Source organism: Grus americana, chromosome 5 (assembly GCF_028858705.1).
Source record: "Grus americana isolate bGruAme1 chromosome 5, bGruAme1.mat, whole genome shotgun sequence".
Lineage (NCBI taxonomy): Eukaryota > Metazoa > Chordata > Aves > Gruiformes > Gruidae > Grus > Grus americana.
In genome coordinates, this window is record NC_072856.1 from 59998956 (window position 1) to 60026676 (window position 27721).

At 45.0% G+C, this 27721-nt stretch overlaps 1 protein-coding gene across 1 annotated transcript in view; it reads left to right on the forward strand.

Moving 5' to 3' along the window:
• Nucleotides 1-602: 602 nt before the first annotated feature.
• Nucleotides 603-27721, forward strand: part of KIF26A (kinesin family member 26A) — a 100809-nt gene continuing 73690 nt past the window's right edge. The window contains exons 1-2 of the mRNA XM_054827975.1: nt 603-931; nt 1080-1325. Coding sequence (XP_054683950.1) covers nt 878-931; nt 1080-1325 — 300 coding nt within the window. The 5' untranslated portion in view covers nt 603-877. The remainder of the gene's footprint in view (nt 932-1079; nt 1326-27721) is intronic.

A 27721-nucleotide genomic window follows, 5' to 3' on the forward strand; every position in this document is an offset into this window, starting at 1 on the left:
ACGTTAATTTCTCCATCTGTCAGGTCAATTTTCGCATGTAGGAACATCCCATCGCGCCCGCCGAGCGGCTGGGGAGCCGGCCCCGGGGGGGGTCTGTGCCCCGCGGCACTGCGCATCTGCCCGCGGAAGGGGGGACACACACACACACCGCAGCGGAGAGGCACCCTCGGGGGACACACCACAGTACCGCGGGGAACAGCACCAGCGGCGGGGGTGGGGGGAGCAGACCCCCATTTGCAGCTGTCCCGCACCCACCGCGCCCGCGGCAGGGGCCGACGCCTGCGCGGCTTTCCTGCCTCTGCGCTCCGCAGCACCCCCACCCCGGCCCTTTTTGCCTCACTCCCGAGGAACTTGGGTGTTGGAGTGTGAAGGAGGCAACCGCGGGTGTGCCCACGCTTTAGTCACACCCGTTTGGGACTATCCTGTAGGGTCACTATGAAAAGGCATCTTCCCCCGCCCCCCAAAACCCCAAACCTAAACCCCATCCCGCCTTGGCCGAGGCTCCCCCGCCCCGCTTACCCCACCCCACCCGCCCCCGCCCAGCCCCTCCTCCCCTGCCCTCCGAGCACTTTTCCAGCTTTTTTTTCCGACGTGCTCCCGTGCTCCGGGTCCTTTCCCGTGCTCCGCGTCCTTCCCCGTGCCGCCGTGGGGAGCTCACTCCGCCTCCCTCTCCCAACCCAAACTTCATTCCCCTCTCAACATGGGAGGCAACATCACCTAGCGCGGCAGCCCGGACGGCGGGGAACCGGCGAGATCACTGGTGGCACTCCCCGACCCCCGCCCCGCCATGGGCGCCGCGGGCCGCCCGCACCGCCGGGCACCGCGCCGCCCGCACTAGCGGAGCAGGGCGCAGGGCAGGGGCGCATCCCCCGCTATCATGATCGCGGCCGCCGGCAGGAAGGGTCTGGGACCTGAGCCCCGGGCACCGGGGGTAAGTTGTTACAACACTCCTCCCCGCCTGTGGGCTTCTTTTTTTTTTTCTTTTTTTTTCTTTTTTCTCCCCCTTTTGTTCCCCGCGAGGGGGGTGGGAACCGCGTTGCCTCCGCGATCCGCGGCCCTGAGCTCTGCTCTCTCCGCAGGTGGCGGAGGGGAGCGCGGCGCGGGAGCTCTCCCCACGGAAGAGGCTGCCGGCCGCCGCCGAGGAGGAGCGCTGCGCCAGCCGCCCGCCGCCCGAGGGAGCGGGGGCAGCCGCGGGGGCCGAGCCGCGGCCGCTGGAGCGGGCGGCGGCCGGGGGCTGGTGCCGGAGCTGCCAGGCCCAGCTGGCCGAGCTGAGGAGGCAGGCGGCGCGGCTGGTCGCCGGCGGCTGCCCGCCCAACTCCCCGCCGGTAAGTGCGCCCACGCCGCCCGTACAGCGCCGAGCACCGCCGGGCGGACGCGGGAGGCGGGGGAGAGGAGGGATATGGGGGGTGCGCGGGTTGCGGGAGCCTGGCCCGCAGCCCGGGCGGGGTCAGGTGTAATCCCCGGGGATTTGGGAGGAGAGCGTGACGGCAAAGCCGGCGATTTCCAACCCAGGAGGGTTCTTAAGAAGTTCAAGGATATCCCGTCCCAGGCTTTATCAAAAAGCGAAACTGTGCGGCTGGACGCTCACCCTCTGTTACGGTCACCCGTTACCAGAAACAGTTAAAAAAAACAATAGCGAGTTTGGCAAGAGGAGCGGGAGAGCAGACGAGAGGCTGTGCGGGTGCCGTCCGGGACGCGCACTCGGTGGAGCCCGGAGCCGCTCCGAGAGCCCCGGTGCCAAACGAGCTCCCCATCCCGCTCTGCGGGGGAGCCCCCCCCGGCCTGTACCTCCTAGCCCTGGTGACACCGTTTCGGGGATACCGGCTCGGCGCTGCAGCTGGGCTTTGCAGCGCTTTCATCCTTCCTAGGAGAAGCTGCCGGTAGTTGCGATCCAGCTCCTCCTCCTGAGGAGCCGCTGAAAAACACACGCTCGCGTTTGTGGCGCTGGAGGAAAGTTTGAGCGGGATGGTTTTGCTGAGCTTTCGCTGTCTGGGTGCTTCAGTGTACCTCCCTGGCTGATGGGCTCATGCCCGTCCTCAGTGTCACTGGGGCAAGCCGGGGCTGCGTCATTTTCCTCCAGTTTGTGCCTCGCGATGGCCCTTCACATCTGGTAGTGAATGGAGAAAGTGGGTGAGCGCGGCAGAGGTTTCCTGTAACACATGTGTAGCTTGATTTGTGTGTGTTGTAGTTGCTCTGCCCGTTTTCTCTTTTCGTGTTTGTTTTCTGTATATCAGAGGTCTTTATTATTGTTGTGCCTTTTCCTTTAGTGAGGGATGTGAAACAAAACTTTTAAAAGGTGATACAGGTGAAAAAAAATACAGACTCTTGATACAGAGTCTTGCCTAGATACCTGAAGAGATCCTAAGGATTAGCTGACGGGGCAAAATGCAACAGAAACCCCTGAGATTCTGTTCCAGGGCACACAAAACGTGTGTTGGGTTTTTGATAACATTTGGAAGTAACGTATTGTTTTCTAAACAATGCTTATCTGGATGTTTGCAAGAATGGGGGGGGAGGGTCTGAAGAGGAAGCCAAACCCTACTGACCTTCATTTTCATTCAGAGAGTTCCTGTATGATCTACAGAATTTCCATTGAATCTAAATATAGTTTTGTTTGAAAGCGCATTGTGGAGCAGTGTCCGAATGCACCGTGAGGTTTGTATTTTCAGGCCAGATCCAAAGCCCTTTGAAATCAACAGGAGTCTCTCTACTGACTTGCTAGATTTGGAGCAGGCTCTTATTTCTGTGGTGTAAAAGGTCACGTATCTTATCTCATTGAATTCAGGACTGCTGGACCTTTTGTTTTCTGGATTGCTGCAAACGGTGGCAAGAAGTTTAATTTCCCCTCGTGAGGTGCATGCGATAGGCTGCTTCAGCGAGGAGCGCATAAATCCCTGCTCCTGTTGTTGGGGTGGGCCTCTGCCGTAAAGAATAGCGTCCTATCTGGGAGCGGATCTCTGTCACGGGGAAAAAAAAGCCGCCGGTGCAGGAGAGTCAGGGGGCCTTGGCCAGGTGTTCAGGTGAGGAGACCTGTGAGCAAAGGGCTGTTTGTGTGGTCTCTTTGCTGCAAGTCTCGGGGGACTTCCTTGATAAGCACTTGATGATGGGTAAATTAATCCCCCTTTTCTGCAGGGTTTCAAAGCATGCCTAGGAACGTAATAAAATAGCAGTCATGATAGTGTCAGAACCTTGACAGGCCTGATCACAGAGTAACAGATACCTGGAGTTTAGCATTGAGTAGCATACAGTAGAGTTAGATGTTTAAAAATTTTTAAAAATACATTTTCTAATGCTTGTGAGACCTCTAGCCTAATTGCAAGCTCAAACCCCCACTAATCCTGGTGTAGCGAGCAGCTCCTCAGGAAGGAAGATGCAATAAACAGTCCTACTTACTGCCTTCTGAGTGTGAAGTAGGTTAGCGGGAGATAACAGTCAGGGGTTCGGCTACTCAGCTGCTGTGAATTGGCCTTGCAGTGGGAATCTGATGCAATATGCTGGCAGGTTGAGCACTGTGTAATGTTTGTGCCAGAAAGGCAGCTTGCCTTTTTTTTTTTCCCTCCTTTCTTGTTTAATTGTATAACAAGATATCTAAAAAAGCAGCTCCCCTCTATAAGAGTTTCGTGCCCGTGCAATAGAAGTCCAAAGTTTCTTATAAGCTCTTCTAACGTGCTGTCAAACTAAGCAGCTACTGGATGAGTAAACACCAGAAGGCTACTGCTTGGAGCACGCTGCTCTCAAAGGATTTACCTCCTTTGCCATAATAATTAAGGGATCTTTCAGCACAGATTCAGAAAGATTTCCACACCTGGTTGAAAACCCTTTGGAAAGGTGGGTGGGTGCCTCAGAGATGAAAGAAGGGCTAGTTTCCTGCTGTTGATATCTTTCCTGATGAAAGAGAGGAGGTGTATTCTCATGCGTGGGGCAGCTGACAAGGGATTGAATTCACATTAGAATAAAAAGCCAACCTACTGTTTGCAGTCTGCAGGGATAACAAATCTAATTGCTCGAGAGGGCTATGATTCATACAGTTTATGTGTTGCTGTCCTTTCAATTAGATGTATTTAAAATATAAAAATAATTTAAAGTTTCGGTGCTCAGATGATGTGCATTGATTACAGAATACTGTTAGTTGTTTGTGTCTCTTTAAAGTCCTCCAAATCTCTGTGGACAGCTGATAAAAAGATACACCTCTTTGCTTATGTTAAAACTCTTTAACTGTTCTCCCAAGTACAAGATTTACTGCACCCTACACTGTCAATTCCCTTCTTTTTACTGCTGCTTGCCTTTACAGTTTGCTGCCACAGTGAGGCCTGTGTGTGAATCAAAATGTGTTTTTCATCAAGCAAGGATGGAAACGAGCAAAGTTTAATCTGAAATTATTCCAGATTAGCATTTTGGTATTGCAGTATCAGCATCAGTTGGCAGATCATGTACTGAACTATTGGAGGAGGGGGGAAAAAAAAAGGTGCCTTTAGGTGCCTTGGTTTATTCCTAATTAAAAGTTTTGTATGTGCCTTGCAGGCTGTGTCCCTGGGGAGCTGGTAATGGGATACAGGATGTCCTACCTCCAGGGTTCTGGCTGGAGTGGAGAGCAGGTTGCTGTGCCTGGAAGTTGTTGCTGTTGGCAGCTGTGGGGCAATCCACGGGAAATGAGTTGGTGGTCTCTGTCTCACTCCCAGTTGGCAAATAGCCTTGTCGCAAAACCACCACAACAATTACTGCTAATTGGCATCACTGTTGGCAGTTTCACAGGAGAGGCTGAGGACTGAATGGGGATGTAGATTAAATTAGTAATAATAATGCTTAGCACCTAAAATCTTCACAGTGCTTCACAAATGCTAATTAATTAATGTGCATGATGCCCCTGTTTGGTAAACCCGAACGTGCTGTCATTTCTAAAGAGGTGCATGTCAGAGCGAGGTGTGTGTCTGAGAGGAAGGGGCCGGGCCGGGACTGTCCAACACCAGAGATGTATGTGCTCCTGCAGCTGCATCGCTGGAACTCAGCTCTGCGCTCTCTCTAGCGCAGGCAATAGCCTTAAGGATGTACAGCTACTGTAAAATGGTTTTAGCTAATCTCTTATGAGCAGAGGAGGAAAGCTCTCCTGGTATGAGGAACAGACACACTGATACAACTGCATCCACAGAAGGGTTTTATACTGGTAGAAATATTTTGGTTATAGAAAAGTAATAATGGTACCCAGTTATACTGGAATAAAAGAATTGTTTTATCAGTACTGAAAGGGGGCCCAGATCAGCAGAAGTTCACTGTGGAAGTGATCAGCATTGAGGAATGGGTTTCTCCCAGCCCAGGGATTCAGACACCTCATTTCCCCTGTCCCATCCATACTCACCCTGACTCCCCAACCCCCCCAGCAGTCTGAGCAGTTTGTATTGTACCTACTGCCAACGCAGGCGGGTGTTGGGGGCAGAAACGTGCATATTGTATTGTAGCTTGAGTTCAGCCAAGTTCTTGCTGTCCTCGTTTTTGAGAGCTTCTTTTCTATCCTGTCGTGTCCGTGTCGTCTCGTGCCATCCCCCCGCCCCCATTGCATTATCTGCACTGCACACCACTGAACGGCTTCCCGGCAGTTTGAGGGACAAAGGAGCGAGTGTGTGCTCTTTATTGCTGGTGGGATGGACAACGCTTTTTCTCTGGTATCTAAAAAACCTGAGTATTATCTGTATTCCCTGCTGACCGGGTAAGCTGTGGTTGGGGTACAAAGAGGCATGCTGCCAGCCCTGGACTGCAGAGAGTCTTGGTGACCAGGACAGGTCATGCCTTTGGTTGCTAATGAACCATGAATCATTTGAGGGAGCTAAGCAAGTCCTAGCCTGCCATGGCCTTGGCAGGGCTCTGTGTTACACCAGCTAGAGTTGGAGGAAGCCCAGCTTCTCCAGAAAAAAGGGGAGGATAGCAGTGGCTTTAGACACACTGCACTGACGTGTCTCAGCTGCACAGATGCCACGCAGTGCTGCTGGATTGAACTCCCACCACGCCTGCTTCTGATCAAAGCAATGGTCTCTTGGTACACCTGTATGTGCTGCTGATCGCATCACCTGACAGGGAGATGAAGAACAAAGTTTTGGGAAGGGCATGCTCTTTCCTGTGGGTTTCTCCTGTATGCTAAATAACCCCCACACATTCCCACGAGCAGCAGAACTAAGGAAGGATGGTTTGTTAGGATGGATGCTTTGCTCACCTCCTTTGCCCTTCCCATCCCTCTGCCTTAATCCCAGCTGTTCCCTCCTTGTCCCTGGTGACTTGATAAGAGGCAGCACCTTCTCTGCATCTGTGGAGTTGCACACATACTGTTTGGTTGACAGTAAGCTAGTATTCCCTGGCCATCTGGCTTCTGTCAAACAATTAATAACAAGTGAGTCCTGCTCAACTTCTCTCACTGCCAGTTTGTGGAAGTTGTAGGAACTTGCTCTGAGCCTTTGACCTCAATTTCAGATCATTTGACAGGTTCAAAAGCTGTTTAGGAAAGCTGGCAGCCAGGAGGATGGAGAGGAGGGCAATGCAGCAGTTCTCGTGGCTTTGGAAAACCAGGCTGGGAGGACAGGCATGGGATTGAGGACTGTGGTCTTGATGTATGAGGGCCAGCTATGCTTTCTTATTCCCACCTTGGCCACTCTGATGGCATAGTATCAGCAGGGCAATGAGAGCTTGCATAATCCCTGGCACCGGTACCTGTCTCCTCACTGCTGTGTGGACTGTTGGGTGCTTCAGGAGCCTCCACCGCACACGGAGGAGCCTGGGAGAGGGCTTTGTGCCCTTAGCATTTGCCTGCAGGCTCATGCTTCCCTGAAAGTGCGAGGGTTTGGAGCATGTGGGGACTTCTCTCAACATTTGAGGTGCACTTGGAATAGGTCTAACCCTTTAGAAGCAACCCCTGACTTTTTGTGGAGTTTTTCTTCCCATGCCCATTGTTCTCTATTAACGTGTCAGCCCTTTCCACTGAGTGGCACAATCACCTGGAATTTGAGAGTCCTGGTGATGGTTTAGAAACTCTGTGCTGTCTTGCCTAACTTTGGGGCCCTCTGTTACTGAGGGGCTGCTTTTTCTTTTCATGAGCGGCCTTTCTGCAGCTGGATTGATGTGGATGAGGGGAATTGAGTGGGAGAACTGTGTCTTTTACAGATTCCTCTCTAGAGGAATCTTGTTTTCAAGGCTCTCTACAAGCACTAAATGCACCTTAAAATGTTCTATTTTTAACACTTAAAAAATGCATAAGTGGAAAAGTAATGTCTTAGTAAATATGAAACTACAGGGCATTTTTTTGAGATGCACATTTAATATTTAATTTTGTGAGAGAGACTCTTGTGGAGACTTGGCTGTGGAGTGCTTCAGGCTATGAGCTCAGATGTGGATTTCAGGTACGTACGCAGCCTAATAACGGGGTTAGTGACAACACCGTGTCAAATGTGTTGACATGAGCAGTTCCCTTGTTTCAGTCAGTGCAGTAGTCTCCGTGCTATATGATAGGCTGCGGAAACTAATTGTAATGAGTTTGCTTTAGACGTTTAGGATTTTCAAGCATGCCCTTTTAAAATACAGGTGAGCAGGATTATCTTGCAGTTCAGATGCCAGAGGCAAGAGACCTTCTCACTGGGGGTTCTGAAGTGGGGGAACGGGGATTGCGCAATTAGCTCAAGGTACTGCGGTCTCCCGGGTAGCTGAGGGTAATTAGTATTGCTCCGACTCTTTCTCTAGCTAATTCCTTCAGCACCCTGCCCTATTAGGGAAAAGGGAGGAAACACATAAACCATTTCAAAATCCCAGGGGGTGGAAGAGAGCATCTGCTCCTAACATCTGAGGTTACTTTGAACCTGTTGAAATATGTAGTAGCTGCTTTATTGTTTTTGCCAAGAGTTTCCACCTACAGTGATCCCAACCTCTGACTTGTTAACAGCGAGGTTGTAGGAGGCAGTAGTCATCCTCCGCTCCCCTGGCCCACAGCAGCTGATAGTGGCTGCTGCTCTGGACCTGGCACCACAGGGTGCTGGAGCGGGGATGGCTGAAACCACCAAGAGATTTTTCTTTCCCAAGACCAGGATCGCCCACCATGAACGCAGTTGCTGCATGGGTCTCCTGCCACTCGGGTACCGCATGGTAACTGTACCCTGTGGGTCTGAATCCTTTTTTCTACAGTGAGGATGCTGATGTAGAGAAGAGCCCTGGGTTTTCAGCTGGCAGATGAACTTTTTGTCATGCAAAGTGAGCGGAGATTTTGCTTCACCCTGGCTAGAGGAGGAAAATCTATCTGGAAATGTGTGAGTGTCTTAAGGAGGATTTTCCATGATGATACTTTTGCCTTTCTTAAAATTGGATTACCTTCAGGAGCTAGATCTGTTAGGAGATGGCTCACATTGAGTGCAGCAGACAGCTGTCCATTTGGGAGTATTGTATACTCTTTTTTTTTTTTTATTTATTTACTGGAAATCTATGGAATTTACTTTGTCTGGATTTGTCTCCCTGTCCTCTGACTTCAGACCTGCAGCACTGGAATAGCTATTTTGTATTTACTTGTCCACTGTATCCCCAAATGGAAGGCATCTTCAGGAAGGCGGGAGTCTTGTCTCTGTTGCTGGCTGTGCTCGTGATCAGGAACAGGCTGATTTCTTTTACAAGTGTATACTAATTTTGTATAGTCTTTCAGATGAGCGGCTTATGGGAGACAACTTGGGCTTTACTTTCAGGAGAATCATGCCTCCTGCTGCCTTTGTTAATAGGAGGAGTTGTGTCCATTGCAGGGATGCAAAGCCTGAATTTAATCCCTAGATCTGCCACTGACTTTGTGAATTTGGGCAAGTTGCTTAATATCCATGTGCTTAATTTCTCTTTTGCTCAGCAGAGAGGAAATGCTTCCATCTTTTGTTCATTTCCAGTAAAACCCTTTTTTTTCTTTTTTTTTTTTTGTGTTTTGTGATGGGAGCGCTCCCTTGCTTGTATGGCAGCGAGCATCATCATCAGCTGCTCTTAGTAGCGCTGACTGCTCCTGTTATATGCATAACAAGGAAGAATAAATAATAACACAGGGACACAGAAAACAGTGGACTCTGTGACTTGCAACTGAACTTTCAGGTTGGATGTCAAGGATGGGGTTCTGGGGTCTCTGCAACAGCAGAAACAGCAAAGCAAGCCAGGGACTTCAGATAAACTGTGAAGACAGTAACAGCCCTGAAACTCTGCCTGCTCACCAGGAGGGGAGTGGTGAGGCTGTGGAAGGGCACTGAAGGTGCTGCAGTATATGTTCAGGCAAAGGGGAGCTTCTTGAAGTAGCAGGTATCAGATGAGCTCGGGGAGCATGGATTAGAGCTGTGCCGATGCTATCTAAAAGGGGTTTATCTGCATACTGTGCTGTGCCTCCCTGGGATGAAACTAGAAATCTGCCTTGTGGCGACGTGGTGTGGCCTCGTAGGAAACTGGGAACTCTTTAGTCGCTTCAGTCCCTCATACTGCTGTTGAAGTTTATGCCAAAGTGTGTTACTTAATAGTTTTTCATTAAAAATGTTTTATTTTTAAGTGGAAAAAAGGGGAATTTTGTGGAGGAATCCACGAACAAAGCTTCAAATGACTGTTCTAAGCAAGGGAGGGTGAGGTGAGGGTATGTCACTTTGCAGGAGCAATGTATTCTTCTCTAGGATAAGGTAAAGTGAATGCAAACTTTTGGTGTATAGGTCTTTGGATTGACGACTTTGCTTTGAAGCTGTATGAGCTTTAAGGCGTAACTGGCAGATGTTCATTTTCATGTTGGAGAAAGAATGTTTAACTGGTATAAATATATCCACCTATTTTAGGCAGCATAATGCCATTGTTGCATGTTTGTTTTATCACTAAGAGTCTGACTGTTGTATGCATCACCCTAATGTACAGTGAATCAGCGAAATCTCAGCACTTGCTCACAAAAAAAGGCTGAGGTGCACACAGTTATCCTTCTCTCAGAGTCAAGCCTTAAAATCAGTCTTTGATCAGCATTCCTGGAGTTTGGTAGGCTGCTCTCAGTTTCATCTGGGGCTGGGCCGGCATTACCATACGTCAATACCTGTGCAGAATTGATTGGAACGCCGGATGGCTGTGGGAAAATGATCAATTTTCATTTAGCTCTTAGCAAATCTTCCCCTAACGTTGCTGAGGGATTTTACGCTGTTTGGTGAATGGGATGGGAAGCTGCCTGTACAAAACCGAAACGTGATACTTCTGGCTAGGCTGGGCATTGACTGGCTTTCAGCATTAACTGTGAAAGCGAAGCAGTAGTCCTAGTTCTCTCAGCATTCAAAAGATTATGTTTAAATGTGTTTCCTGTTTTACCGCAACATACAATTTGTTACAGCATGGATTGTGTCGCTGTCAGTGTGTATATATTGGTCAGTGCTGATTATACTGAAAATGGGCAACGTTTGGCTTTGTATTTTAAGTCATTTGGGAAGTTAGATGTACACAGTTTGCCTTGTGCTCTTTTTTTATTGCCTTGTGTTGTTCTCGCCGTATTGTGCGTTGTAGCAGTATTTACTCCTTTTGGCATTGTTGCTATTCTGGACTTCAGAGTACAGCAGTACAGCTTTGCCTGTAGCTTTATCAAGTACAATTTTTTTTGAAGGGGTTGCCTGCTGCTTTTGCATCTTACGTGGCTCCTGAGCAGTTCAGAGGTGGTGGCTGTGCCCAGGGTACATCACGCAGCCCTCAGCAGAGCAGTACTGCTCAGTGTTTTGGAGGAGGTGAGCCTGCTGGGGTGGTTGAGGTCAATGGCACCATGCTGTATCGGTGGTACACATCTGATTCCCATCCAAAAACAGGGCTGTTGTCGTCTCCAGACTGTGATGTGTCTCCAGGGACACTCTGGGATGTGGCAGTTTCATCAGCTGTCAGAAATACCATGAAAGTGGCTTGTACGATCAAGAAGTCTGGCCATCCTTGTTTCAATTGCTTTACTACTTTTGGGTCGTCTGTAGAGGCTCTGTGTACTGCTTGGTGTGGAGTGGTGAAGGCATTCAGCTCTTTCCTTGGTAGTTGTTGAGTCCACCTTGAGTGCCTCTGGACAGAACATGCCAGTGTTGTGACAGACCATCTCTTTAACACCAAATTGTCTAGTGTGAGGTGTAAAACCAACTGCTTGTATCTACTGTCCAGCTGCAGCCAGGCTGTAACGACCAATGGTGCAGTTCCCAGGAGGGTTAACTGGCCAAGAGCCAAACCTTCAAATGTGCTCTATGCTTCGTCTGTGGAGTGCTTGGTAGATGTTGGTGTGGAACTGGCTCCAGAAGCCAAGACAACTTCGAGGCCTAGGTGACCAGTCACCAGCCCAGACTGGGAGCATCCTCTATGGCCTGTTTCATGAAAGGAAATGATTTTCAGCTGCAATAAATAGTCAGCAAAAATTGGACAGATCTAGCCTCTGTTCAGCAGGTGAAGCTTGACTAATGATGCCAGAATACCTGACGTCCAGATGATTGAAGGAAGGGTAGGGAGACAGTTGAGTGAGCTAATCCCTGGCAGCCAGGGCAAGGAGGGCTTTGCTTCCCATGCTTAGGAGAAGTGTAAAGAGCACGCCAACCTCTGCCAGCGTTGGACTGTCTGTTGCATTGAAAGAGTAGCAGAGTTGTGTTAGTGCTTTGGCTTGGATTTAGTAGAAGTGATTGTTGAGCATTTGAAAAAGGGATGTTTGGCTGACTTGGGTATTATTTGAGAAACGTTAGCCATGTTATGATAGTGCATCAGTTTTGTGTTGAACACATGTATGTGTTTTTGTTTGTATAGGGACCTGGCTGCTCCACTTGTGAGAATGAGTGCTCCAGTAACAGAGATGAAACGGAGTTCAACCTTTGATGAAAATGTCACATAATCCCCACACACATGCCCTAATGCTGGGTGTGTTGGGAGGAAGAGAGGTGTTTCCATACCGCTGCCTGGCCCTGGGCCATCTGGTCCCAAGGAAACAGTCATTAGTGATGAGAAACAAATTTGCTCTACAAAATTTGGCCTTTGAAGGATGGAGGCAAGGCATGAGCGTCTTTGCCACTCTCATTTCTGGGCAACGCAGGTGCTCCTTTTCTGGTAGGTGGGCAGAAGATAGAAGGGCTGGTTTGTCCCAAATACCACTTTTAAAAGAAGTGTCTTAGCCTTAATATGAACTACAGGTGCTGCAGAGCTTTTGTAAGCTATCTTGAAAACTATGCTGTGGGTGAAACACAGGCCAGGATTTGGCCTGTAACTATTTTGCCTGTAGCTTGTAATTAAATATAAAGTTAAACCCAGAATCTCCAGTTAAAATGTTCAGGTGTTAGTGTAGCTTGTATAACTGTGAATGCAGAAGTGAGCTATTTTGCTGCCTTTCTCTGAAGATTTTGCTGCAAAGAAAGGCAAGTACATTTGACATTCCTCCAACAAGCTCGCACAAGGGTAATTTTGTGTGAATGATTGAGTGGCATGGAAACACTGTAAGATATTGTCCTTTTGTGGGTTTTGTAAAGAGGAGATACAGTTGAAGTAATTTATAATATGCAGAGTCTCAGCAGTCTGCTGAGAGAGCTTCTTTCAGCAATTACCTGTAAGAATAAAGTAAAAAGCATTTATTATTAATATTCACATTCCACATATTAAGAAATATTTCTTCTGATATTGTTAATTTTTTATTTGTAGGCTCCAAAGGAGTATAGAGTAAGACAAATGTGGTCGAGGAAGAAAAATATATGAGTTAATGTATTAAGTTTACATATTTTTCGTTTGATGGATTTATGGTTTTTAATTACACCTTCATGTCTTGCATTGGGATCCCTGGGGGCCCTTTCTGAATCTCATGCTTATACTCTTATAAATATGAGATGCTTTAACCTGCCACCTTGTGCAGTCTTACTGCTGCTTGACTGACCTCTGGTAAAGTTACTTTTTATGTGAGACCTCCACAAAGAGCTAAACGATTAGAAAATGATTTGTGTGATTTAGAGAGTTTCTCAGCCTGCCATGTTGAAACACAGGTTGTAAATGGGTTTCTCTGGTGTTTGCATGGAAGGGTGAACTTTGTGTTCGGCATTTGCCAGTTTGATTGTGAGTAGCAACACCCTGGCCTCAGCTTATGGCCTTACTGGCTCCCGGTGGGGTGTTTGGCAGTGAAAGTAGTCGTGTGTTTGGTAATAACCCTTTGGGGAGCCATGACTGGGTTTAGGGAAGAGTATTCTCAGCAATATGTTGTCCTGAATCTGGCTGTACATCTCTCTACTTCTGTCTTCAGTTACATATGGCACTGGATTTTCATTTCATAACAGTTTGCATTGTGGTTCTTTTATTGACAGTGGAATTGAAAACCTGTGTTAACAGGTGGAAAATGAAGCCTGTTGGCGCTGTGTAGTTTCAGTTGATTTACACTGGTGAAACAGAAGAGGAAGCCAGACTGCAGAACTGGGTCAATGTCTGTATTCCAAATCCATCTCTGTGTAGGTATCATTACCTCTGTCTGCTTTTTTCCAGCACATCCTCTTCATTTTTCTGTTCAGAGGGATCATAATTGCCTGTGTGTGGGGGGCAAAAAATAGTGCCAGGATCTGTTTGGTATAACTGAGACGTAGCTTATCCAAGAGGCAAGCAACTCAGGCTGATAATACTTAAAATTTCCAAAATAAATTTGCCTTCGGACTGACGCTGAGCATGAATATTCAGCCACAACTTGAGCCCCTTCTCCTCAGATTTGTGCTGCGTATCCTTTTATTATTCTGGTCACAGCTGCTCTTAAGCACATGCAGCTCAAGAGCAAAATAGCTCTGATTTGTGCTGTAAGAATTTAGTTGGGTTTAGCTTCTTATTGCCAAGTCTTTTGGTGACATGAAAGATGTTATATGCAGGACTGGCTTTTCTGACTCACCCTGTGTTCTTCACTGAGCTTTTTATTGCTGTGGGAGGGCTTGACTCTTACATGATTGGGTGCCATGAAAAGCATGGAGTAGATAGTTAAGAACTGCAGTGCAGAATAAACACTTGACCCTGGGAAGTGAACATAAGTGAGAACACAAAGGCATTGTTCTCTGAGGTGATGCATTGGAAGATCTCTGCTTTTTTGTGTTTTCTTTTTGTAGTTTGCATTTTAATTCCTCTTGCTAGTCCAGGTTCAATCTGATTTTTCTTTCCTCTTGCCACTGGAGGATCAGCCCTGTTTGCCAGTGTTGGGAAGTAGTCTAGAGCATCCCCTCCTTTCTAAAGGCTGTATTTCTGCTTTCCTGGGAAGCGGGGAAAAGTCTGGTACAGAAGGTCGTCTCACTAAGCATAATGGTACAGGAGGAGTTCACCTGCCTCTAAAGGAGAGAGCTGAAAAATGTCTATGATTGTTCAACAAGAAAAAATATAGATGCTGTGTGAAAAACCTGCTTCTTTCTGTACCTTGACAGGGTTCCTTAAGTCTGTGCAAGAGCAAAGAGTTAAGGTAATCCTCATCTTACAGAGTTAGTTAACCCAGGAGTCTTGTAGCTCAGCTGAGTACAATACAGGAGTGACATCAGTGAGAGATTAGAAGCAGCTTTGTTATCTTCAAAGACTGTTTACTTAATGGTTGGGGAATTGCTGTGTTTGTAGGTAGAGGTAGGAAATGTCCTCGGGCAGGCAGGAGCTGATAGCATTAAACAGAGGAGTAGTGTTTCTCCTCAAGCATTCTTACATTGCATGTGTGCTTCTCCCAGCCTGCTGGCTGCCTTTCCTTTTGTGTACACCACCAGTACCGGGGTCTTTAAGAGATTGCCAAGGTAATTTTGGATGCTAAGCACTGAACCCAAGCATATCGTTCTAGCTTTTGGGTTATTTCTTCCATGTCCTATTGACTTTGGCCCTGCATAGGGTAATTATATGGACAGTCTGTAGCCTCTGGCTTGTTTTTTCATGGTTTGCCTGTATTTTTCTTCCAAATTCCTGTTAATTTTCAGGGGAGATGTGCTCACAGGGTAGCTTCTGAAAGCATACCCTGAGTTAGTGTATGTGTCTGTGGAATGGTGGGGAGGGAAGGGAGAAGGGAGCAGGGTGTGCTGCTTTTCAGTGCCGGGCTACTGGCGCTGTGTCCAGTGGTGCGATGCGATGGGTGCAGGGCACGTGTCGCTGTGCGGCGTTGGCTCTGCTGGGAAGCACGTTCTGTCAGGGGAACGAGTCCTTCTGATAAATGTCCCCATCCAACATCCAAATGGTGTAACAACCTGAGGAATCAACTTCTACGAATCCTGAGGCAGTATCACTTGTATTTTTCTTACATATATACATCTGTAAGTTTTCTTTAAAATACTGGTTAGAGGCATTTTAAAAATCTCAAAGTTGAGCAGTGTTACCTACCCTTGGATATTCCAGCTATTGCTTGTAATCATATGGAAGAAAATATGTAGTGGGTTTGGGGTTTTGGAGGATTCTTGTGCAGGACTTGGATCTTTTCTGCAGAGTTCCTTTTGACAGCAGTGAAGTTACTTCTGATCTCCAGTAAAAAGGACAGTTTGATTTGCAGATTGCTATGTAAAATCTGCTATAAACTTAATTTCAAGCCCACCGGCATATGTCGCCTGCATGCTAGTGTTTATCTCTTCCATTTTTCTCGTAAAAAGATTCCTGTAAAAGTGGTCTCTAAAGTCAATTGTGCCTCATTGGCATTTTTTTAAAGACAAAGCAGAGATGCAGTGTTCCAGGGAGATATATTTTTGTTCCCAGCTGTTTTGAATGCTCATTTGATGTTAAGTCTTTGTTCAATCCAGTCCTATGTCATTAATGACTCTGGAGTAAGTAGGTATGCAGAGCTGGAGGAAATCCTGTTTTATACGTTCCTATTCTAGGAGAGCCTCAGAAAGACTAACAATAATGCTGCTTGGTGAGGTAATGGGTAAACATAGTAAGAAATAAAAACGTGCTTACTCCTTACTGAAGCAGAAAAATAGCTTATGAAGCATAATGTTGTGTTTGATACGTGTAGATAATCTGACCTGCTTCAGTCTGTGGATTAAGGCATTAGCTGGGGCAGCCGAAACGGCTTCTCATTAAGAACCTGTCCCTCTGGTTGTAAAGGAGTTGTCAGCAAATGCTAATGAGAATAAAAAAGAAGTAGGAGCACAGTCATAACCCAGTGAAGTCACTTGAAAGGTTTGCCTTGACTTCAGTGGTCAGTTAATTCCCACCTGAGGTGGGAATCAGTGTTATCACGAGTCCAATGTGGGCACTGGTTCCAGTCAAGGGGGTGGGTAGTGAGCAGCAAAGCCTTGGGTTTGTACCTGTCTGCTTCATGGCCCTTTCAAGGTGCTGTGGGAAAGAGAAAATGGGGGCATCCCCCAGCTTGTCCTTCCCTTTGCTGAATGAGTGAAGTTTGGTAGAAGTATTTATTTTCAAGAAGAACCAGAGTTCTCATAGGAGGTCAAATTTCTTCATCAAGTTCTTGAGGAAGTCAAGGCTGGACAGCCTTTCAGTACTTAAAGGGGGCTTATAAGAAACATGAGGACAAACTTTTTAGCAGGACCTGTTGTGACAGGACAAGGTCTAATGGCTTTAAACTAAAAGAGGGTAGATTTAGATTAGATATAAGGAAGAAATTTTTTACAATGAGGGCGGTGAAACACTGGACCAGGTTGCCCAGAGATGTAGTAGATGCCCCATCCCTGGAATCATTCAAGGTCAGGTTAGATGGGGCTTTGAGCAACCCGATGTAGTTGAAGATGTCCCTGCTCATTGCAGGGGGGTTGGACCAGATGACCTTTAAAGGTCGCTTTCAACCCAAACTATTCAATGATTCTGTGATCTTGGCAAGTAGATGGACCAGCAGGTAGAAAAACAGGATGAAATTTTGGTAGCAGTTTTGGGAAACTGTTGACTTTTTTTTTTAAGAAGAAAATGTGCAATTGTGTAATTTTTCCATCAGCCATCTTCCATGGCAGCATGTGTGAGTACGGTGAAACATCTCGGCTCTAGCCTACTTGCGCTGTCTGTGAGACAGGGCTCCCTAGGGACCTAGGGCAAGTCAGCTAGCATTACATTTTTAGATATACTTACCCCATCTAGCATATGCATTTTGCTCAGCATGCAATTGCACACTAGTGAGTTGCATGTATATATACCAGAGCCCTCCTGTTGGTGTTCCTTATATATGCACCTTTTTTATGTGCATTAATCTGGTACATATACTTCAATTATATTTCTAATCTCTCTCTGCCTTCATGTTTTTGATTGTGAAAAAGCAGTGATCTCTTTTCTTTGAGTAAGTAGGCAGAATCATACTTGTGACATATTTTAAGACCACTTAGAAGAGATAAACTTATTTAAGTGCTTGTGACTTACATTGTTTTGCTTTATTTGATTCCTTATATGTCAGCCACTCTGAACAGTTCCTCAGGTTTTCCTCTTTTATTTGGGAAGTGTCAGCTGACAAGACAGCAGCTGGTGTGCTGAAAGCATCATTCCCTTAAGAATTTGGTGTGTGATGTGTTTAGCTGGGGAGAAAGCACAGTGACAGTTGCCCTTTTGGTTGGTTTTTTTTTTTTTTTTTTTTTTTTTAGTTTTTCCCCTAAAAGTTCTTGTCTTGCCCTGTTGGTTTAATGGTGAAAGAAAACTACAATGTGTGTAGCTGTGCAATGCCTTTCAGGTAGTGAGATAGATCCCGTGTGCATAATTGGCTGGCACTTGGTTGACCTAAGCTGACGAGTCTATACATAGTCCTGATTCCTGCCTGCCAAAAAAGCATCTGATGCAGACAGCTGCTGGGAGTGTGACCCCTTTTGGTACGTGGATCGTGCGTGGGCATGTGCCTTCCTACCTGTTTGGTGGGTGCGGCTACCTCCAATGCTTTCTGCTTTCCTTCTGTGCTTTTGGAGAGGACCAACCCCAACAGAAGACCTTGTCCTAGGCGGAGGGAGCTGTTGGACCCCTAATGGCAGGAGGGAGCTGGGCTGCCTGTGCTTATCTTCTGTAGAGGAAGAGATGATCGTGGCGCCCTTATGCAAACAGTGCTTCTTGGTGGAGTATTCAGGGTAAGGGAGTGAAGAGGTGAATATGCGTTGGGCATCACAAGCTTGCAACTGCCGGGCGGAAAGTGCAAAGGGGAGGTTGCTTGAAGCATCTCCTTCCTCCAGACCCCGATAACTGCATTATTGGCTCAGGATGTAGGATGGAGGGAAACTATCCATTAATAGCGGCTTTCCAGAAACACTTGAGATCAGAGTCTAATGAGTATGTATCACCTCTAGTCTATCTTGCTTGTTTCAGGTTATGTTGTGATGGCAGTCCTGATCATTATCTCATATTAATTTTCTAGAGCATGATGTATGTGGATACACCTACTGCGCTCAGAGATTTCACTGCAAGATTAGAGACATGTTTAGGAAATTAGTAATGAGAGAAAAACGCGTAATTAAAAATGATATCAGTTTGTAAGCTCATCCATCTTCAGCCAGCTTGCTGGAAGAGAAAGGAGTCTTACACAATGCTTAGTGGTGGGAAAACACATTTGGCTTTCTACATTTTAAACAGGAAGGAACTATTTAAATGACAGACTTACAATAGTAATCGGGGCATTTACTTGGGAACGTTGGATCACATATTGGAACTGCATAATGTTGAGGTCACTCAGACCATATAAAATTCAGACAGATCTCATTATGTTTGGGGGTTTTTTTTAGTGATGCATTCAGACAATTTTTTTTTTTTACTTATTTGGACCCTGTTTAAAGTAATTGGGTCCTTGTACTGAAAATAGCATTCATATTTTGAGGTAGTCAGATTTACATATGCTGAATATTGGCTGTAACGTTATGAGGTTGCGCACTTAGCAATTTATTTGTTTCCTGAGATATGCAATTTTATGTGAAATGTCTTAAATTCAAAGTCTGCAACAGAATTTTAGCTCTTCATCCCCAATGACCATTATAAAATTGCCATATGCCTAAAAATGTGCTTAGCACAACTGTGATTGTTCAGACTGTGAATTTCCTCTCATTTTATGATGGGATTCTTAGTTCAGAATAAAATTATTCTTCAGCAATAGGAGAAATACCATTTGGTTGTATATGGTTCATTATAAAATACGGTAACTTTTAGGCATTTCAAACAGTACACATGCTTTATTTGAATTTTTATGCCATTTTTCATGAACAGTTAACAGTACATTGTTGTCATTTTTGTCATGATATGTCCATAAACTCAATTATCTTTCTCTTTGGTCCAACTTACAAACACATAGAAAACCTAAGCAGATGTCAGAGCAATAACCAGGTGTACATTGTAGTACTTTGCAAGGTTTTAATTGCTGCAGGGATGTTTCCTAGATAATGGATCTGTTTATTAAGTGTTTCTATCTGTGTCTTGTTCAGGAGCGTACCTTAAATATGGTATTTTAAGGCTGAGTCTGGCTACTTTATCTAGTGACAGCCTCGGAGTAACTTTACAGAGGAATGTGCTTTTTCAGTTACTATGTCCATAGTGCGGTGAGCAAAACTGCCGAATTGCTTGTTGTGTTGAGTACTGTGTAATTTGTGATTTTTTTTTTTATAAACTCATTAAATGCTTTAGAGTTGTGAGTTTGACACTGGGGCCTAGACCCAGCTGGGCCTATGAATGTGACTAGTGTGTAAATATTCACCCTTATTGCCTCTGTAAGCACTCTGGGGTAAGGCTGAGCATGGGCCATGAAAAATGGTTGGGGAGCTGGAGCACCTCTCCGATGAAGAAAGGCTGAGAGAGTTGGCGTTGTTTGGCCTGGAGAAGAGAAGGCTTCAGGGAGACCTTATTGTGGCCTTTTAATACTTAAAGGGGGCTTATAAGAAAGGTGGGGAGAGACTTTTTACCAAGGCCTGTAGTGTAGGACAAGGGGTAACATTTTTAAACTAAAAGAGGGTAGATTTAGATTGGATATAAAGAAATTCTTTACTGTGAGGGTGGTGAGGCACTGGAACAGGTTGCCCAGAGAAGTTGTGGATCCCCCCTCCCTAGAAGTGTTCAAGGCCAGGTTGGATGAGGCTTTGGGCAACCTGGTCTAGTTGAAGATGTCCTTGCTCATTGCAGGGGGGTTGGAACTAGATGATTTTTAAAGGTCCCTTCCAACTCAAACTATTCTATGATCTTTGGGTGGCTGCTGATGGTGGCTGTTGGGTGTTCACCTGTGAGAGATGATGGCTGTTGTCATTTGGGAGAAGGGACAATGGTTGAGAAGGGTATGGCCAAAATGACTCTCCAAAGACCAGCAGTTCTCAGTGGTGTTTGGAGCAGAGAGACGTTAGGTTGGTCGCCAAGGACTCGTCTTGTCTGGGAGCTGGAGGTCAGCAGCTGTGATGGAGAGTGTGGGCAGCTCCCTGGTGTTCCCTGTTATGCTCACTGATGGAGAACCAGCTTTCCTGGAGAGCTGTGAGGGGAGGCCCAGTCTCTCTTGGCAGCCACTTTGGGGTCTGCACTCACGTGTGTGGAATGGGGAGATGTGGACGCGGTCTGAGGATGTCTCGAGTTGCCCTGTGCTTACTGCCCAGAAGCAGCTGCATGGCAGGAAAAGGAGACCTTTGGTTCATGGCCCTGTGCAATGCTGCAGACTTGTACCCAGACCAGGCCAAGGAGCCTTTTATGAGCAATATTATGTATTGATGGAACAATGAGAGAGAAAATCTTTTCCCAGCAATTAAATAATTGCTTCCTTGATGAAATGACCCAACATCTGGCTCTTGTGTTTCATGTATATTGTCATGTAGATGTAACTGTTTGCTTTGTTCCTGGCAGTAACGTTAACTTATTAATGTATGAAGCTGTTTCCAGGTCAGTGGAAAACTGCATATAAATCTTTATTACACGTACTTGATTGTCTTTAACTCTTTGTAAGATATAATTAGCATCCAGTAATCATATTGCGGTGCTGTTGCTGTGATTACGCTGGTAGTTAGTGTGCAGTGCAATTCTGGTTTTATAGACGAGCTAATGTTAGCTTGATTAAAATAAAGGATAAACATTGGCCTGTGTTGTGGGCCAGTTAATTTTCTCACCTTTCTGCTGACCAATTTCATTGCCTCCTACAGTTCTGATATGTGACCGCCTGCCACCAAGTGGCTTCTGATTAAAAAGCTGTGATTTTTAATATGTGGTGCTTCAGGCTGAAGTGGAGCCACTTTCAGTAATGGTGTCTGTGATGGGAGGGAAGAAGTGGATTGCGGCAGGGTCTTCAAGGACAGTGACTTGGCGGAGCGCTAGTGCCTAGAAATGTTTTGATCCTATTGTAATGAATAGCTGCTAGTTCCTGTTGTTGTTTCTGTTTTGATTGAGTGCCCAGCTGGTGTATGGTGGAGATAGGATGTTAGGGCAGGGAAAGGAAGTAACTGTCAAAAGTGCATCTCCCTTAGGAAAGCAAGAATGTGGAGGCACGGTAGAATTGGGGTTTAAATAGCACTTATTTTTCCTTGGTTTTTGTAGCGCACTGACCATGTGCAATTTTCCACATGCTGGGTAATGGAAAGTTGGCCCCAGAGGAAATCACTTTGTAAGTCAAGTTTGGGATTATAAAATCAATCACTGTTGGGTCACTAATTGGTGTGGAAGATAGGAATTTCCTATACAGTATGATAAGTTCATTGGCTTTCTGGCAGTGTGTGCACAGCGAGCTGTTTAGCCAACGATATTCTTTCCTGGTTCTGTTGTTAACTCAGGAAAAGCATCAGGTCATTTATAGCTACACCCAAATCGCTGGTTTGTTTCTGAGTAGTAAGGGGAGGGCGGGGGGAGTTTGATGCAATGTAGAATCTACATGTGTTTTATGAAGTTTGTTTTCATCTCTTTGTGGCATAATAGTGAAGCTTGGCAGCCACATGGGAGTCGTGAAGATTGATTGCTCTTGGTGTTAAGCATCTCACATCTCCGAGTTTATATCAACACAAGCCTTCTTCCAGCAGCAGCATCTGGCTCATTGGCAAGATCTGCGGACAGTTGTTCTGATCGCTCTGGAGATGCCTCTGGCTGTCATGTGGCTGCCGCCTTGGCCGTGCTGCTTTGTTATTCTAGCTGGTCCCATTTTCATTTATTTATTTTTTGGCTTACCTTTGATTCTGATGAATTGCTCCTGAGATTGTGGTCTTGAATAAATCTTGCCCAGCTTCCTCATACAGGGACATCCATGAGATGCTGATGTTAATTTATTTCAGTGACTATTTGCTGATTGGAGCTGGAGCAATAACATCCCAGTCTGTGCCTTCTGTGCAGGTTTTCCCTGTGAATCACAGCAACACTCCTGTGAAGTAAAACACACATCTTTCAGCGTATCCTGCATAATGGGTTTCTCTGAGACTGGAGCTGCAAGCATAAATCAAATATTACCAGTAGACAGTCAGTGCCCAGGATGGTGCTGAGACTCCTGGAATCAACCACTTGGATTTTTCAAGTTGAGCATAGGGAGTGAAGTTTCTGGCCCAGCTGATATAAACTGGCACAGGAGCAAAGAATAGTGTGTGTCAGCTCTGGATTTACATCACCTCAAGTGCTGTCCCTGTCTGTTTGATTGTATGTTTTTTATTCATATACCTTGTGCTTTAAAAACATGATTCTTTAAGCAGTACTGGGGCTTTGGAAGACACGTCAGGCTCAAATAAAAGTGAGTGTTTCTTAAAATACTAAAGCATCTATTTTCATTAAATAAGCCCATCAGGGTCACTGACTCTTCTCGTTGAAATTAGCAGGGCTGTGATGTGCAGGAGGCCGGACAAGATGGTTATCTTCACCGGCCTTTAGCTCTAACAATCTGTAGAACTGTTTCGGCACTGTCCACAATGGGAGCTGTTTGGCAAGCTGTCAGATTTTATAAGGATATTAGCAAGGCATGATTACACACAGTTTTCTGGTTTTAAACGTGTATTTACATCTAGAATAGTAATAGTAAAGCAACTTGAGTGGCATGTATGTTTTTTAATTGATTTACTGCAAATTTGACACATTATCTACTGCCACAAAACTTCATTTTAAAATGAAGGGGGAAGTTTGCACACTAAGATGTAACCTAACTCGTCACCCAACAACTACAAACATACATTTCATGGGTGTTTTATGAAATGGAGAGGCAGGTTGGTGAAAGAGTTCATTGCTGATTTGAGGTTAGGAATGGGGATGCTTCAACTGAGAGGGGGAAATACCGACTTTGCATTCAGTATGAACATTGCCATGGATTTCTTCAGGGCCCAGGTCTCACTCTGGGGCTGTAATTTCTCTTCTTAAAAGAACCCTTTCCTCCTCTGTACTTGTCCTTTTCCAGCAGGTGCTGAGGCAGCTTCTTTTCCAAGGTCCCAGAACACAAATTAAAATAAAAACATCCTTTTATGTAGTACCTTCAACCGAATGGAAACATAAATGGTATCCTATGATGTTAGGCATTGTCTACATTTGTGGAATTTATGTTGAAGCAATGTTAGATACCATAAATGTTTAAGAGCCCTGTAAGCGTGACTGGTAGGACAAGCTAGAATCTTTCATCTCTTAGTTGCTGGGTTTAATAGGATCTGGCTCGAAGGGTTTTGAAAGCTGTTGCCAGGTATTTGATTGCTCCTGTGTCTCAGGAGATAAGTCTTTTTTGTGCGTGTGAGGAGCCTGAAAGGGTTCACAGAGGTATTTTAGCCAGCCGTCTGTGGGCATGTCTATGTGTATGTGTCTTATAGGCAGAAAAAAGCTCACTTTGCCCATGCATTTAATATGTTTATATCCCATGTCGCAGCAGCGTTTATAAACCCTATTAACATGGCTTCCAAGATGCTCTGAACATGGGTGGAGTGGGTTTGTGCCTGTGGGCATAGCCACATTGATTTATGTTTGTAGAAGAGAGACCTTAGGCAAAGGGAGTTGGCCCTCTTTGATTACGCCAGACTTTTGGATGGGGAGAGGTTGCACATCTTGCAGGTTTCACCGGACCACTGCAGGGCTTCTTACCATAAGGATTACAGGTGGGTGTTAATCACAGGAGTGTTGTCCTGCTCACATGAGTGTGATTTGCTGGGCCTACAAAGGTAATTCTTATTTGTTATTTAGGTCACGTAGAAAATGTACAGTGCCTTTTGGTGCCCAGTCAGGTATTTCAGAGGTTCAAGGCTGTATACATGCTTTATCCTTCACAGTGCAGTATAGTCACTGAAAGGCTTGTTACAAGACTGTATGATCAAAGGATAACAGCCAACTTGCAAAAAGTGGTATTCTTACGGGAAGCCAAAGTACTCTCATGCAAAGCAATTGATTGATCTGACATGGGACTATTAGAAATAAGTTGTTTTGTAGATAAGGATTATCAAATACTAATCAGGTAATGACTGTTGAAGATGAACAGGATCAACAAAAACAGCAACAAGACAATCTTACTACTACTAATAATCACCTTGTTCTTGCTTTGTTTCTACATAGTGTCTTACTATGACACTGCTACTTGTTCATGGTTCACAATGTTGTGGTGCTAGGGGCTGAACTTCTCATCTAAAGAAACTGTTGAAATAGGAGAAGTCTGTAAGTAAATTATAGCCATAGAACACACTGGGCTATTTTAAGTTTTCAGGAGCTTTTTAAGTAACTTGTCCTTATCGGTCTTTGTTCAGTGTATATATTTAGGTTTTTGATATCTCTGTCCATCTGTCATTTGTGTGACTATCTGGGGAAAACCATACCTTTTTTTTGTGATTATCTGTTACTCCTGAAAACATGATAGAAATGTTGCAGGGTCAGACGAGCACCAGGTTTACTGAGAAAATTTTTTTGAAGATGCTGTGAAACGTCTTGATGGCAGAGCTTCTAGAAACATCACAGATAAGCTTGCAGATAGCTATGGATTCATCTATCTCATGCCATCCTGTTACCAACGCTTCTGGTGTACCATCAGCAACCCTGAGATGTCTTCCATTTGTAATTGGGAATGGCTGGTTTGCATTCCTTCACATCTCCCTTTAGTGGGCTTTGAAATGGGGTGGGTTTTTTTTTTTTTTTTTTTGAACCTTTGCAAGGAGATAGTCTAGTCACTCTAATGCAACTAGTACTCTCTGGTGGGTTTTTTTTCCCCTCCAATTCTCATTTCTGAGGTTTTAATCAATCTTGATTATTATGTTTATTTTCAGAATGTTATGGACAGATAGGAGTGGTTTGACTTACGTAATCTAATTAGGCATATCATTTGGATTCCTAAAATTATCCCCTGAACCTGTAGGGGAAGAAATGTAACAATTCTGTACTTTTGATCTGCAAGGGTAGATTGAAAGTGGAATATATATGTAGTATAGTAATGATAAGGTTTTGAGTATCATGGTGATGGGCTGTGAGTATTTTGGCAAAAGAAGAATTATTCAAGGTGATACAGAGGGTCACGACTAGGGCAAGAGGCATGGAATTAATACAGGAATGATATAAGTTGGAAGACTTGCTGTGACCAAGTACTGAATAGTCTTCTAAGGAGAATAGTATTTTGAAGTCTATGTTCCTTTTATGTCTGTGGCACTTCAACCCAAGCAACAAGCCTGTCTGCAAATGTGTTACTCATCTTTCCAAAACTAAGATCATAAGAACGCAGGGGTGGAAAAGGATCTTCAGATCATTAAAAAGTAGTCCAGCTTCCTCCACTGAATCAAGATGATCACCTATCTCTTGATCGCCTCCTATGGATGTTTCTCGTCTGCTCTTCAGAACCTGTCATGAAGGAACGAGATTTCTGAACATCGTTCTGTAGCACTTGCCAGTATTCACTCACTTTTGACAGTTTTTCTTTGCTGAAAAGTAGGATGATTTTTTTATTTTCCTTTCCCAGGTGGATATGGAAAGTAATTGGTCACCAGTTTCTTTCTAACTACTTTTTGTGTACTGGAGGACTCTGCTCAGTTTTCTCTCTTCTAAACTAAATAAACCACACTCCTTTGAACTTCCCACAACATTCTTGTTCTCTAAACTGCTTTTTGTCCTATAGATACTCAAATGATCTGTCTCCATCTGCTGTTTATATGGCTGAGATCATACTTCACCCTAATGAGATTCCATAGGAGGATCATTTGATACTTTAGGCAATGTCCCCTACCTGCAGATGTCCCTTAAGATCTGCATATTTATCTTTTCTTTCTAATGCAAGATGGGGCCAGCAGCATGAGGTTAATTACTTCTATGCACCAGCATCTTAACTGAAACCAAGGGACAACCATGGACCTTATTTCCATCCAAGTCCAGAGATACTGGAGTTGCCAGGACCCCACTTTCCAACAGGTAGCTGATGGAAAATATGTGAATTTACTTGCTGAAGTTCCTCTGCTGAAAAGTGGTATTTAAAGAGCCACCCAAGAATCCATTTTAAAGAGCTCTGTGGGATGAACAGATGGGAGAGGGAGGTAGTGTCTCACACATGTGCCACCTAGTAAGCAAAGGAACTAGAGCAGACTCTTCAGGCAGTGTGTGGCTTGCTTGTGGTTGAGGAGTTAGAAATACACTTCATCATTCCTTTTCTGTTCATCCCTGCTTAGAGATTTTTTTTCTTCTTCTTTTTTTTCTTGATTAAGTCCAAGCAAGGAGAAAAAGGAAGAACTCTAACCCACTACAGGACTGCTTAAATTCAGATTTAAACCCAAGATTTTTCAGCCAAGAAGTCAGTTTTTGGTGAAGCACTTAAACTGAGGCAGTGGCACTTTAATTAAGATGAAGAATAAGTGTAATCCACTTTGTTTCTGGAGACAGACTGCCTAGTGTGCTACCTATGCACTATATGCAGCAATTTCTAGCCTGCAAGAGGAGTGCACAATGGGCAGCACTTTGGTTGGGAAAGCTAAATAATTTCTGTATGGTCCTCAAGTATTCATTTACCAAACAAATAATTGATTAAATGAGCAACTGAAAGAGACACTAAGAGGGTGTGATCCAATGCCAAGCACTGGTTTTCATAGTTGATTTTAAATCTACATTATGCTAATGATGTTCATTTAGAAAATGTGTCCACTCCCTAACTTCTGCCGCTGAGCATTCTTTTAATTGGATTCAGATGGTTGGACTGAAACAGTTGCAGGGTTTATATACAGATGTCCTGAGTGCTCCAAGCACTTTTTTTCCTATCCAGTTTTTCTAAGCCAGAGTTGCTTTCACTGGTGTCCAGACGTTCTTGAACTCCCTCGTTAAAGGTATGTCTGATACAAATGGGCACAGTTCTACTGGGACAAACGCAGTTATGATCACTTAAAGATGCCGAAGATCTCATCTGGGGCATTAGTCCTCTCCTACTCCATTGGGCTGTCCGGGCTGGTTTGCTGGTCTCCGGCCCAAGTTCATCAGCGGTGGAGTCTCTCTCACAAGGCTTACCATTGCAATTTGTCATTCTGAAAACGTGGGCTGTCGCCTAAATAATTGTAATAGTGGAAGCATCCTTTTGTTTCCAATGCAGTGGTATTAAGAGTTGATGTTTCTGAGGCATTTTGACAAGGCAGTATGTTTTCTGTGTAGTGGGTGCTGCTCTCTGACTTTCATCCCTATGCTGAAATTCAGAGCTATAGTATTATCTGAGCAGCCTGATGGAACTCAAACTGTATGTGGAGTAGGTAGCATTGAATGTGATGAAGGTATCAGAGAGCATTGGTTTCCAGAGTAGTTGTTCTAACGCTATTTGTAAGCACTCGGTTTGCTTTTAAGAGGAAAGAAGTTGTGACTTCTTACGCAGTCTAGTAGGCAGAGTTTCTATAATCTGATTTACCATGCTCATAGGCTAACCAAAATTTACTCTCCAATTTCAAGGAAGATATAATTAAGGAAGGAAAGCTGTTTATCCTTTAAA